The sequence below is a fragment of the Lampris incognitus genome, chromosome 16 (assembly GCF_029633865.1).
Source record: "Lampris incognitus isolate fLamInc1 chromosome 16, fLamInc1.hap2, whole genome shotgun sequence".
In the NCBI taxonomy this organism is placed as follows: domain Eukaryota; kingdom Metazoa; phylum Chordata; class Actinopteri; order Lampriformes; family Lampridae; genus Lampris; species Lampris incognitus.
In genome coordinates this window covers 1,994,991-2,007,321 of record NC_079226.1, presented here as the reverse complement: position 1 = coordinate 2,007,321, position 12,331 = coordinate 1,994,991, and the positions used below count along the sequence as shown (strand labels likewise).

At 41.2% G+C, this 12,331-nt stretch overlaps 1 protein-coding gene across 1 annotated transcript in view; it reads right to left on the bottom strand.

Annotated features, from left to right (window-relative positions):
- The window catches only part of kiaa0586 (KIAA0586 ortholog), a 130,778-nt gene that overhangs the window by 50,682 nt on the left and 67,765 nt on the right, over positions 1-12,331 (bottom strand). Inside the window, exons 15-17 of the mRNA XM_056296270.1 lie at positions 10,832-11,013; positions 3,526-3,650; positions 2,995-3,158 (exon numbers count right to left, since the gene is read on the bottom strand). Of these exons, the coding sequence (XP_056152245.1) occupies positions 2,995-3,158; positions 3,526-3,650; positions 10,832-11,013 (471 nt within the window). The remainder of the gene's footprint in view (positions 1-2,994; positions 3,159-3,525; positions 3,651-10,831; positions 11,014-12,331) is intronic.

Here is a 12,331-nt window from a genome sequence, read left to right as displayed (position 1 = left end):
TGACAAAGGTATCGTTTATGTAAATGACCTCTTTGACACTAGGAGCGTATTGTTAAGCTATGAACGTTTCCTTCTTATCAAATCCTTCCCTGTTACGAGCAGAGAGTCAAACTGTGTAATAAAATCTACTCCTGATGCTCTGTCCCTTCTACTGACAAGTCACCTCCAGTTCCAAGAAGCACTGAGAGGAGAAGCCCTGCTGGTGAGAAACGCTGTTGATATGAGGGACTCTGAATGTAACAACCAACATCTTATGGCAGAAGGACAACATCTCCTAGAGGGACAGTGTTTTGGGACAACGTTTTTATAGACATCGACTGGCAGAAGACCAGATGGTTACTGCCATGTAAGTTCTGTATTACTAACACGATAAATGAAGTGCATATCAACATTTTACACAATATATATCCAACGGATTTGTATTTCTCTAAACTCTTAGACATTGGTAACAAATGTAGCTTTTGTAATGATGAACCAGAATCTGTAACACATTTATTTTACCACTGTACACACACCATTACTTTTTGGGCCCAAATGGAAAATTATACATTGTGTAAAATTAATGATAATATTAAAATTGAATGTAAACATGTCATTATGTATTTCAAACAAGACATTGAGTTTATTGTGAATTTGTTAATTTTGTATGGTAAATTTCATGTACATAAATGCCGATTTACAAAGGTTTCCCCCAGTTTTATTGGTTTCTATGCGAATGTAAGGAATATATTAAAACTCTGACTTTCAGCTCACTACAAAAAGTAACAAACCCATGAAGCTGTACAAGCATATTTTCAAAGAGGAATGATGTCACTTGTTTCTTTTGTTCGTTTTTTCTCCTTTCTTTCTTTGTCTTCTTTCATTCTGTTTGTTTGTGTGGGTTGTTTCTCATTTTCATAATCCCTAGTAGATTTGTTTGCATGTGTTGTTTATTCAGGATCCTGTCTTGCTGTACCACTTTGTGGCGTGCATGTCTGCTGTGTTTGTACATGTCAATATTTTGCAATAAAGTTTATTAAGATGTAAAAAAAAAAACAGGACAGCACTTTTGTTTTTCCTGGTAGTAGCAGAAATGGCGGCAGGTGGAACAACCGACATGAGGTAGGAAATACTGCCCGGAAAAAGAAAAAGAACCCCGGTGACAGAGGAGGAAGAGAAGGGAAAGAGACAGAAACACAAGTCAAACAAGAGCGAACCTCAGACGGGCACTCACTCGATAGAGCGAGGCGAGCTCCGCTGTTGTAAAAAAAACTCTGGCTGGGGGGAAAGGGATCTCGACGGGATAGCAGAGTTCGACACAACACATGGGACTTCAGGGGAGTCCGAACTAATATTCAGTTGGCATTCTTTCTGCAGGATCCGCGAGGAACACAACCTGCCTACTTATCACGACAATGTTACACTTTCATTCAGCAGACGCTCTTATATGAAGTGACGTACATCTGACAGTTACAACACAACACAAGCAAGGCTCTAGTGAGGAGGCAACAACACAAGTGGCAAAAAATTTGGTCAAGTCCGATAGCACACAGGTGTCAACAGCAGCGCACAAAGGCAATGCATAGTGTGCATAGAAGCCATTTTTTTCTTTAATATTAATACCATCAGGTGTGGAGGTGTGGGGGGCGGCACGGTGGCGCAGTGGTTAGCGCGGTCACCTCACAGCAAGAAGGTCCTGGGTTTGAGCCCCAGGGTAGTCAAACCTTGGGGGTCGTCCCGGGTGGTCCTCTGTGTGGAGTTTGCATGTTCTCCCCATGTCTGCGTGGGTTTCCTCCGGGTGCTCCGGTTTCCTCCCACAGTCCAAAGACCTGTAGGCCAGGTGACTCACCATACTAACTTGTCCCTAGGTGTGTGTGTATGTGTGTGTGTGTGTGTGTGTGTGTGTGTGTGTGTGTGTGTGTGTTGGCCCTGTGATGGCCTGACGGCCTGTCCAGGGTGTCTCCCCGCCTGCCACCCAATGACTGCTGGGATAGGCTCCAGCACCCCCGCGACCCTGAGAGCAGGATAAGCGGTTTGGATAATGGAAGGTGTGGAGGCGTTGGAGAAAGCCTATCTCTTAGGCTGAGCCCAGACACCCTACGGAGGAAACTCATTCCAGCCGCATGTATCCGCGATCCCATGCGATCTCAGAAAGGGTGAAATCGCGATACGAGCGGCTGAAATGAGTTTCCTCCGTAGCGTGTCTGGGCTCAGCCTTAGAGATAAGGTGAGTAGCTCGGACATCTGGAGGGAGCTCGGAGAAGAGCCGCTGCTCCTTTGCGTCGAAAGGAGTCAGTTGAGGTGGTTCGGGCATCTGATTAGGATGCCTCCTGGGCGCCTTCCTTTGGAGGTTTTCCAGGCATGTCCAACTGGGAGGAGACCCCAGGGTAGATCCAGAACTCGCTGGAGGGACTACATGTCCAATCTATCCTGGGAATATCTTGGGATCCCCCAGGAGGAGCTGGAGGGCGTTGCTGGGGAGAGGGACATCTGGAGTGCCCGAATTAGCTTGTTGCCACCGCGACCCGACCCCGGAGAAGTGGCTGAAGATATAATACACTAATGATACTACCAGATGTTTTATTCTGCCTGTATCATAGCACTGAGATCAGGGTTTGTAGTTCAAATTAGGATTCTTACAGTTGTTTCTTGCTTTGGACAGTAACAACTAATAAATGGAAAGCGATCCAGTTGTCCTTGTGACAGCGGCGCAAACAATAAAAACACTTGGAAACGCGGGGGGGGTGTTTGAAAGGTTGTCTACAGCCGCTTTAATTAAGTGCATTTCTTATTCTTCTGGCTAAAATCAAGATTCTAAGTCTTCAGTCTCCTTCCAGTAAAATATTATAAAGACATCAGAGTGGCATCTGTCCACTTCACTCTCTGGTACCAGCCTGTACTTGTGGCTTGTGGTAGTGCCTGTGGTAGTAGCAGTGGTAGTACCCATGGTAGTATACATGGTAGCACTCGTGGTTGCAGGGGTGGTAGTACCTGTAGTAGTAGTGGTAGTAGTACCTGTGGTGCTGTTGGTTCCTGGCCGGGTATCTTTGTGTTCTGTCCCAGCATCACAGACACAGTCTCAGCCACCGCTTCACACACCAGCTGTCTGAGCAGCACCGAATCCACTGGAAGACCTGCATCGACAAAGAGCTGGACACACCCTCCCTCTGCACCCTGCACTGCAACACATAGACACACACACACACAGATATATATACACATACACACACATATACAGACACATATACAAACAAACACAGATACACAGCTATATGATTAAATCATGTCAAACGACAGAGCGTTTTTACAGAACTAGTATAGTAATAACACCGAACTAATTCTGCACCAACATAGTAATCATACAGTGCTAACACACTATCAAAGGTAATAACAGTACTAGCTAGCATGGTACTAATACAGCACTAACTTAGTACGGTAATAACGTGTTACTGATATAGTGTTATCTCTGTAGTAGTGTGTGCTTTGAATAAGTCAAAATAAGTACTGAACTCTGACGTTCTCATCAGTGTCAGCCAGTCTGCTCACCAATCTCTGAGGCCACGCTCTGATGCTCCAGCTCTGATTGGAGGATGGAATCATTGTGGGCGGGGTCAGAGGGAGGAGGGCGGTACATTTCTGAGATCATCCTGGCCATCAACTGTTGCTCCACCCTGATTAAAATAAAACAAGATAAAACAAATCTTCAAGTCTTGGAAGTGACAAGGACTCACTATCCATTTCAAACTCAAATCCCACTGCACTGTGGAGTTCAAATCCCACTGCACTGTGGAGTTCAAATCCCACTGCACTGTAGAGTTCAAATCCCACTGCACTGTGGAGTTCAAATCCCACTGCACTGTAGAGTTCAAATCCCACTGCACTGTGGCGTTCAAATCCCACTGCACTGTGGAGTTCAAATCCCACTGCACTGTAGAGTTCAAATCCCACTGCACTGTGGCATTCAAATCCCACTGCACTGTGGCGTTCAAATCCCACTGCACTGTGGAGTTCAAATCCCACTACACTGTGGAGTTCAAATCCCACTGCACTGTGGCGTTCAAATCCCACTGCACTGTGGAGTTCAAATCCCACTGCACTGTAGAGTTCAAATCCCACTGCACTGTGGCATTCAAATCCCACTGCACTGTGGAGTTCAAATCCCACTGCACTGTGGCGTTCAAATCCCACTGCACTGTGGCGTTCAAATCCCACTGCACTGTAGAGTTCAAATCCCACTGCACTGTGGAGTTCAAATCCCACTGCACTGTAGAGTTCAAATCCCACTGCACTGTAGAGTTCAAATCCCACTGCACTGTGGAGTTCAAATCCCACTGCACTGTGGAGTTCAAATCCCACTGCACTGTGGCATTCAAATCCCACTGCACTGTGGAGTTCAAATCCCACTGCACTGTGGCATTCAAATCCCACTGCACTGTAGAGTTCAAATCCCACTGCACTGTGGCATTCAAATCCCACTGCACTGTAGAGTTCAAATCCCACTGCACTGTGGAGTTCAAATCCCACTGCACGTTGTGCTGCACAGCACACACTCAACTACTTTGAACAATAAGACAAAAAAGAAAAAAAACACATCAAAAACACATGAGAGAGGGGGCGTCCGGGTAGTGTATCGGTCTACTCCGTTGCCTACCAACACGGGGATCGCCAGTTCAATCCCTGTGTTACCTCCGGCTTAGTCGGGCGTCCCTACAGGCACAATTGGCCGTGTCTGCGGTTGGGAAGCCGGATGTGTCTTGCTCGCTGCACTAGCGCCTCCTCTGGTCAGTCGGGGCGCCTGTTCAGGGGGGAGGGGGAACTGGAGGAAATAACGTGATCCTCCAAAGTGCGACGTCCCCCTGGTGAAACTCCTCACTGTCAGGTGAAAAGAAACGGCTGGTGACTCCACATGTATGGGAGGAGACATGTGGTAGTCTGCAGCCCTCCCGAGATCAGCAGAGGGGGTGGAGCAGAGACCGGGACGGCTCGGAAGAGTGGGGTAATTGGATGGATACAATTGGGGAGAAAAAGGGGGAAAAATCAACAACAACAAAAAAACGGAAAGAAGAAAAAGTAAAACATACCCAAAGTCATGTAGCAAGAATAAACATGTCAGTGCTCCGTACTACCCACATGTCAACCAGGTGTCATGGGAAGAAAAATATAGTAAATGTTTAGCGATAAATTAAACTTATACAGTTACACAACTCTTCATCGTCCCTATATCTCTTGATAATAAGATCTTTGTACTTTTTCTTGAACTATGCAGTGTTTGTACTGTGTTTGAGTTCCATGCTCACACTGTTCCAGTTTTACCCCACAGGTTGAAATGCCCCTGCTCTTCACAGTTGTACCAACACGTAATTTCTTGAAGTTTAATTTCCCTCTCACATTATATTCCCCTCTCTAGCTGAGGACATTTGAGTGTATTACTGGGTAGTAAGTAGAGTGTTTCTTGTGTATTACTGGGTAGTAAGTAGAGTGTTTCTTGTGTATTACTGGGTAGTAAGTACAGTGTTTCTTGTGTATTATTGGGTAGTAAGTAGTAAGGAGAGTGTTTATTTTATATTACTGGGTAGTAAGTAGAGTGTTTCTTGTGTATGACTGGGTAGTAAGTAGTAGAGTGTTTCTTGTGTATTACTGGGTAGTAAGTAGAGTGTTTCTTGCATATTACTGGGTAGTAAGTAGAGTGTTTCTTGTGTATTATTGGGTAGTAAGTAGTAAGGAGAGTGTTTATTTTATATTACTGGGTAGTAAGTAGAGTGTTTCTTGTATATTACTGGGTAGTAAGTAGAGTGTTTCTTGTGTATTACTGGGTAGTAAGTAGAGTGTTTCTTGTGTATGACTGGGTAGTAAGTAGAGTGTTTCTTGTGTATTACTGGGTAGTAAGTACAGTGTTTCTTGTGTATTATTAGGTAGTAAGTAGTAAGGAGAGTGTTTATTTTTTATTACTGGGTAGTAAGTAGAGTGTTTCCTGCATATTACTGGGTAGACTTGTCCGCGGTGGCGTAGCGGTCTAAGCATCGGCTTGGTGTCGATGCAGTTGCCCACTGGGGACTGGGGTTCGCGCCCCGGTCTCGTCAGATCCGACTATGGCCGGACTCGGTGAAGCAGCAATCATTGGCAACGCTGTCTTCGGGAGGGGGGCGGAGTCGGTTTGTGTTCGTCATGTGAATGCGTCTCTGTGTGTGTCGGAAAAACAGTGGTTCGGCTTGGATTCGCCTTGTCACGAAAGTGGGGAGGCGCTTTCCTTCGAGACTGCCGGCCGGAGAGATGCAGTTGGCGAACGCATGCAATACGAGGGTGGGTGTTTGAATTAAGATAGGGATCAATTGGCCACTAAATTGGGAGAAAAAAGGGAAAAATCAGAAATAAATTTATAAAAAAAAAAAATATTACTGGGTAGTAAGTACAGTGTTTCTTGTGTATTATTGGGTAGTAAGTAGTAAGGAGAGTGTTTATTTTATATTACTGGGTAGTAACTAGAGTGTTTCTTGTGTATTACTGGGTAGTAAGTAGAGTGTTTCTTGTGTATGACTGGGTAGTAAGTAGTAGAGTGTTTCTTGTGTATTACTGGGTAGTAAGTAGAATGTTTCTTGCATATTACTGGGTAGTAAGCAGAGTGTTTCTTGTGTATTATTGGGTAGTAAGTAGTAAGGAGAGTGTTTATTTTATATTACTGGGTAGTAAGTAGAGTGTTTCTTGTATATTACTGGGTAGTAAGTAGAGTGTTTCTTGTGTATTACTGGGTAGTAAGTAGAGTGTTTCTTATGTATTACTCGGTAGTAAGTACAGTGTTTCTTGTGTATTATTGGGTAGTAAGTAGAGTGTTTCTTGTGTATTACTGGGTAGTAAGTAGAGTGTTTCTTGTGTATGACTGGGTAGTAAGTAGAGTGTTTCTTGTATATTACTGGGTAGTAAGTAGAGTGTTTCTTGTGTATTACTCGGTAGTAAGTAGAGTGTTTCTTATGTATTACTGGGTAGTAAGTAGAGTGTTTCTTGTGTATGACTGGGTAGTAAGTAGAGTGTTTCTTGTGTATTACTGGGTAGTAAGTACAGTGTTTCTTGTGTATTATTAGGTAATAAGTAGTAAGGAGAGTGTTTATTTTTTATTACTGGGTAGTAAGTAGAGTGTTTCTTGTATATTACTGGGTAGTAAGTAGAGTGTTTCTTGTGTATTACTGGGTAGTAAGTAGAGTGTTTCTTGTGTATTACTGGGTAGTAAGTAGAGTGTTTCTTGTATATTACTGGGTAGTAAGTAGAGTGTTTCTTGTGTATGACTGGGTAGTAAGTAGAGCGTTTCTTGTGTATGACTGGGTAGTAAGTAGAGTGTTTCTTGTGTATTACTGGGTAGTAAGTAGAGTGTTTCTTGTGTATTACTGGGTAGTAAGTAGAGTGTTTCTTGTGTATGACTGGGTAGTAAGTAGTAGAGTGTTTCTTGTGTATGACTGGGTAGTAAGTAGAGTGTTTCTTGTGTATTACTGGGTAGTAAGTAGAGTGTTTCTTGTGTATTACTGGGTAGTAAGTAGTAGAGTGTTTCTTGTGTATGACTGGGTAGTAAGTAGAGTGTTTCTTGTGTATGACTGGGTAGTAAGTAGAGTGTTTCTTGTGTATGACTGGGTAGTAAGTAGTAGAGTGTTTCTTGTGTATGACTGGGTAGTAAGTAGAGTGTTTCTTGTGTATGACTGGGTAGTAAGTAGAGTGTTTCTTGTGTATTACTGGGTAGTAAGTAGAGTGTTTCTTGTGTATTACTGGGTAGTAAGTAGAGTGTTTCTTGTGTATGACTGGGTAGTAAGTAGTAGAGTGTTTCTTGTGTATGACTGGGTAGTAAGTAGAGTGTTTCTTGTGTATTACTGGGTAGTAAGTAGAGTGTTTCTTGTGTATTACTGGGTAGTAAGTAGTAGAGTGTTTCTTGTGTATGACTGGGTAGTAAGTAGAGTGTTTCTTGTGTATGACTGGGTAGTAAGTAGAGTGTTTCTTGTGTATGACTGGGTAGTAAGTAGAGTGTTTCTTGTGTATGACTGGGTAGTAAGTAGAGTGTTTCTTGTGTATGACTGGGTAGTAAGTAGAGTGTTTTTGTATAATACTGGGTAGTAAGTAGAGTGTTTCTTGTGTATTACTGGGTAGTAAGTAGTAGAGTGTTTCTTGTGTATTACTGGGTAGTAAGTAGTAGAGTGTTTCTTGTGTATGACTGGGTAGTAAGTAGAGTGTTTTTGTATAATACTGGGTAGTATGTAGAGTGTTTTTGTATAATACTGGGTAGTATGTAGAGTGTTTTTGTATAATACTGGGTAGTAAGTAGAGCGTTTTTGTATAATACTGGGTAGTAAGTAGAGTGTTTCTTGTGTATTACTGGGTAGTAAGTAGAGTGTTTTTGTATAATACTGGGTAGTATGTAGAGTGTTTTTGTATAATACTGGGTAGTATGTAGTGTTTTTGTATAATACTGGGTAGTATGTAGAGTGTTTTTGTATAATACTGGGTAGTATGTAGAGTGTTTTTGTATAATACTGGGTAGTAAGTAGAGTGTTTTTGTATAATACTGGGTAGTAAGTAGAGTGTTTTTGTATAATACTGGGTAGTAAGTAGAGTGTTTTTGTATAATACTGGGTAGTAAGTAGAGTGTTTTTGTATAATACTGGGTAGTATGTAGAGTGTTTTTGTATAATACTGGGTAGTAAGTAGAGTGTTTTTGTATAATACTGGGTAGTAAGTAGAGTGTTTTTGTATAATACTGGGTAGTAAGTAGAGTGTTTCTTGTGTATTACTGGGTAGTAAGTAGAGTGTTTCTTGTGTATTACTGGGTAGTATGTAGAGTGTTTTTGTATAATACTGGGTAGTAAGTAGAGTGTTTTTGTATAATACTGGGTAGTAAGTAGAGTGTTTCTTGTGTATTACTGGGTAGTAAGTAGAGTGTTTCTTGTGTATTACTGGGTAGTAAGTAGAGCGTTTTTGTATAATACTGGGTAGTAAGTAGAGTGTTTCTTGTGTATTACTGGGTAGTAAGTAGAGTGTTTTTGTATAATACTGGGTAGTATGTAGAGTGTTTTTGTATAATACTGGGTAGTATGTAGTGTTTTTGTATAATACTGGGTAGTATGTAGAGTGTTTTTGTATAATACTGAGTAGTATGTAGAGTGTTTTTGTATAATACTGGGTAGTAAGTAGAGTGTTTTTGTATAATACTGGGTAGTAAGTAGAGTGTTTTTGTATAATACTGGGTAGTAAGTAGAGTGTTTTTGTATAATACTGGGTAGTAAGTAGAGTGTTTTTGTATAATACTGGGTAGTATGTAGAGTGTTTTTGTATAATACTGGGTAGTAAGTAGAGTGTTTTTGTATAATACTGGGTAGTAAGTAGAGTGTTTTTGTATAATACTGGGTAGTAAGTAGAGTGTTTCTTGTGTATTACTGGGTAGTAAGTAGAGTGTTTCTTGTGTATTACTGGGTAGTATGTAGAGTGTTTTTGTATAATACTGGGTAGTAAGTAGAGTGTTTTTGTATAATACTGGGTAGTAAGTAGAGTGTTTCTTGTGTATTACTGGGTAGTAAGTAGAGTGTTTTTGTATAATACTGGGTAGTATGTAGAGTGTTTTTGTATAATACTGGGTAGTAAGTAGAGTGTTTTTGTATAATACTGGGTAGTATGTAGAGTGTTTTTGTATAATACTGGGTAGTATGTAGAGTGTTTCTTGTATAATACTGGGTAGTAAGTAGAGTGTTTTTGTATAATACTGGGTAGTAAGTAGAGTGTTTTTGTATAATACTGGGTAGTAAGTAGAGTGTTTCTTGTGTATTACTGGGTAGTAAGTAGAGTGTTTCTTGTGTATTACTGGGTAGTAAGTAGAGTGTTTTTGTATAATACTGGGTAGTATGTAGAGTGTTTTTGTATAATACTGGGTAGTATGTAGAGTGTTTTTGTATAATACTGGGTAGTATGTAGAGTGTTTCTTGTGTATTACTGGGTAGTATGTAGAGTGTTTCTTGTGTATTACTGGGTAGTAAGTAGAGTGTTTTTGTATAATACTGGGTAGTATGTAGAGTGTTTTTGTATAATACTGGGTAGTATGTAGAGTGTTTTTGTATAATACTGGGTAGTAAGTAGTAGAGAGTTTCTTGCTTTGAACATTATTTGTGCTGTGTTAAATTCAGCGAAATCCCTGACCTTCAAGGCACGTGACTTTAAAAACAGCTTCTTGGTGTGTTCACCATATCCTACACTATAAACTACCCTCATGGCTCGTTTGTGTAGTATACATAATGTTTGTAGGTTGTGCAGTATACACAATGTTTGTAGGTTGTGTAGTATACACAATGTTTGTAGGTTGTGTAGTATACATAATGGTTGTAGGTTGTGTAGTATACACAATGTTTGTAGGTTGTGTAGTATACATAATGGTTGTAGGTTGTGCAGTATACACAATGTTTGTAGGTTGTGTAGTATACACAATGTTTGTAGGTTGTGTAGTATACATAATGGTTGTAGGTTGTGCAGTATACACAATGTTTGTAGGTTGTGTAGTATACACAATGTTTGTAGGTTGTGTAGTATACATAATGGTTGTAGGTTGTGCAGTATACACAATGTTTGTAGGTTGTGTAGTATACACAATGTTTGTAGGTTGTGTAGTATACATAATGTTTGTAGGTTGTGTAGTATACATAATGGTTGTAGGTTGTGCAGTATACACAATGTTTGTAGGTTGTGTAGTATACATAATGGTTGTAGGTTGTGTAGTATACACAATGTTTGTAGGTTGTGTATGCCAAGCCTGCCGACAGCACAGGTTAAAAAAAATAAAAAGATAAAACAAAACAACAAAACGGAACTAAATGGAACAAAAGAGGTGTCTTACCAGTCCACCAACCGAGACTCCAGGGTCTCTCTCTGCTGGATGAGGCCAAAGGCGGAGGTGTGCTCCTGCTCAGGTGGAGCCACAGAGGGCTGAGGAGGGAAGGAGGGTCCATGGTACATGACAACTGGAGAAGATGCCTGGCCAGACAACTCCATCACCTTCTCAGACACAGCACTCTCCTCCTGACAGACCAAAGGAGAGGGGGGGGGGGAGAGAATAGAGGGGAGGAGAAGAGAGGTATCATCTTCATATTGTGACAGAGAAGTGTTTTCTTGTCCATTTGCTGTGTGAACTGATCTATTGTAATTTGAAAGTTCTCAATTCACTTGGTGTTTCATGATAATGAAGATGAAGTTCATGCAGTGGATTGTGATTATTTTGATTTACAGTTTATTCCAGGTTGGGTTTTGAATATTTATTGGAGCTACTGTTAAACTAGAATAAACACGACGTTTATTATCTTTTGAGAAACTTTATTTCTCTCAACGCACCGGCCATCACGCCAGCCAGCTGCACTCACAACAAGTAAAACATTTCCCTCCAAGACCGTCTGGTCCACCGTGCATGCGTCCCCAGTATCCACAAAAGCCATGCTGCGAACATTTACTGTACTGAACATAATATAGTGAGAATACATGTTAACAATCTCGCTATACTTTTTAAAAGAAAAAAAACACAGTGAAGTCTGTTGTTACAAAGCAGGGATATAGTGAACATCAACAGTTACATTCCCAAACATGTAGTCAAACAAAAATAAAAAATTGCCATCCATAAAGGCTGTGTTAAGAGCAAGGCATGAAAACACCTTTTAGGAAATGTCCCATAGTCCTTCACTAAGAGCTTTCAAAAGCACAAGGGCAGATGCTCCTTTCTTAGTTAAACAGTCAGCAAGTTGAGTTTTAGTGTCTGACCAGAGAACCCTTCCGATTTTCTTGCTGTGTATGAGCTCCTTTATGCTGCTTATTTCCAGACGGAGTCTCTTCTCTGTCACTTGTTTCGTTGACTTCAGAGCATCATACAGAGAATGATTGTCAGTCACACACACCAGTGAGGGAGCGTTTAGCCCAGCGTTCCCAGTGGTGAGCTCCGAAAAGAGAGTTGCTAGAAAAACTGCAGTGTCTATTCCATCTGACATAGCAAGAGTACTCCACACTACACGTCTAATTCTTTTAGACTGCCAAGAAAGAGGTGAAAACTTCCCTTTCTCTCCCATGAGGACAATAAGAATACCCCCCTGTGTGCCACCATCTGGTAGATTTCCAAGAGATGCGTCACTGAAGACAACCAACTTTAAAGCATCATTGTTTCCCAAGTCTTGGAATCTAAGAGTCACCTTTTCTGATTTGAGCTTACGAATAACTTTATTCACCTCATGAATAGACTGCACTGTGGCATGTTTAGTACTCGATGCCAAACTACAAGCATCAAACATAACATCGGGTCGAGGTTGCTTGGCAACCCATAGGATCTGTCCTATTTTTGACCTAAGTTGTTCTTTTT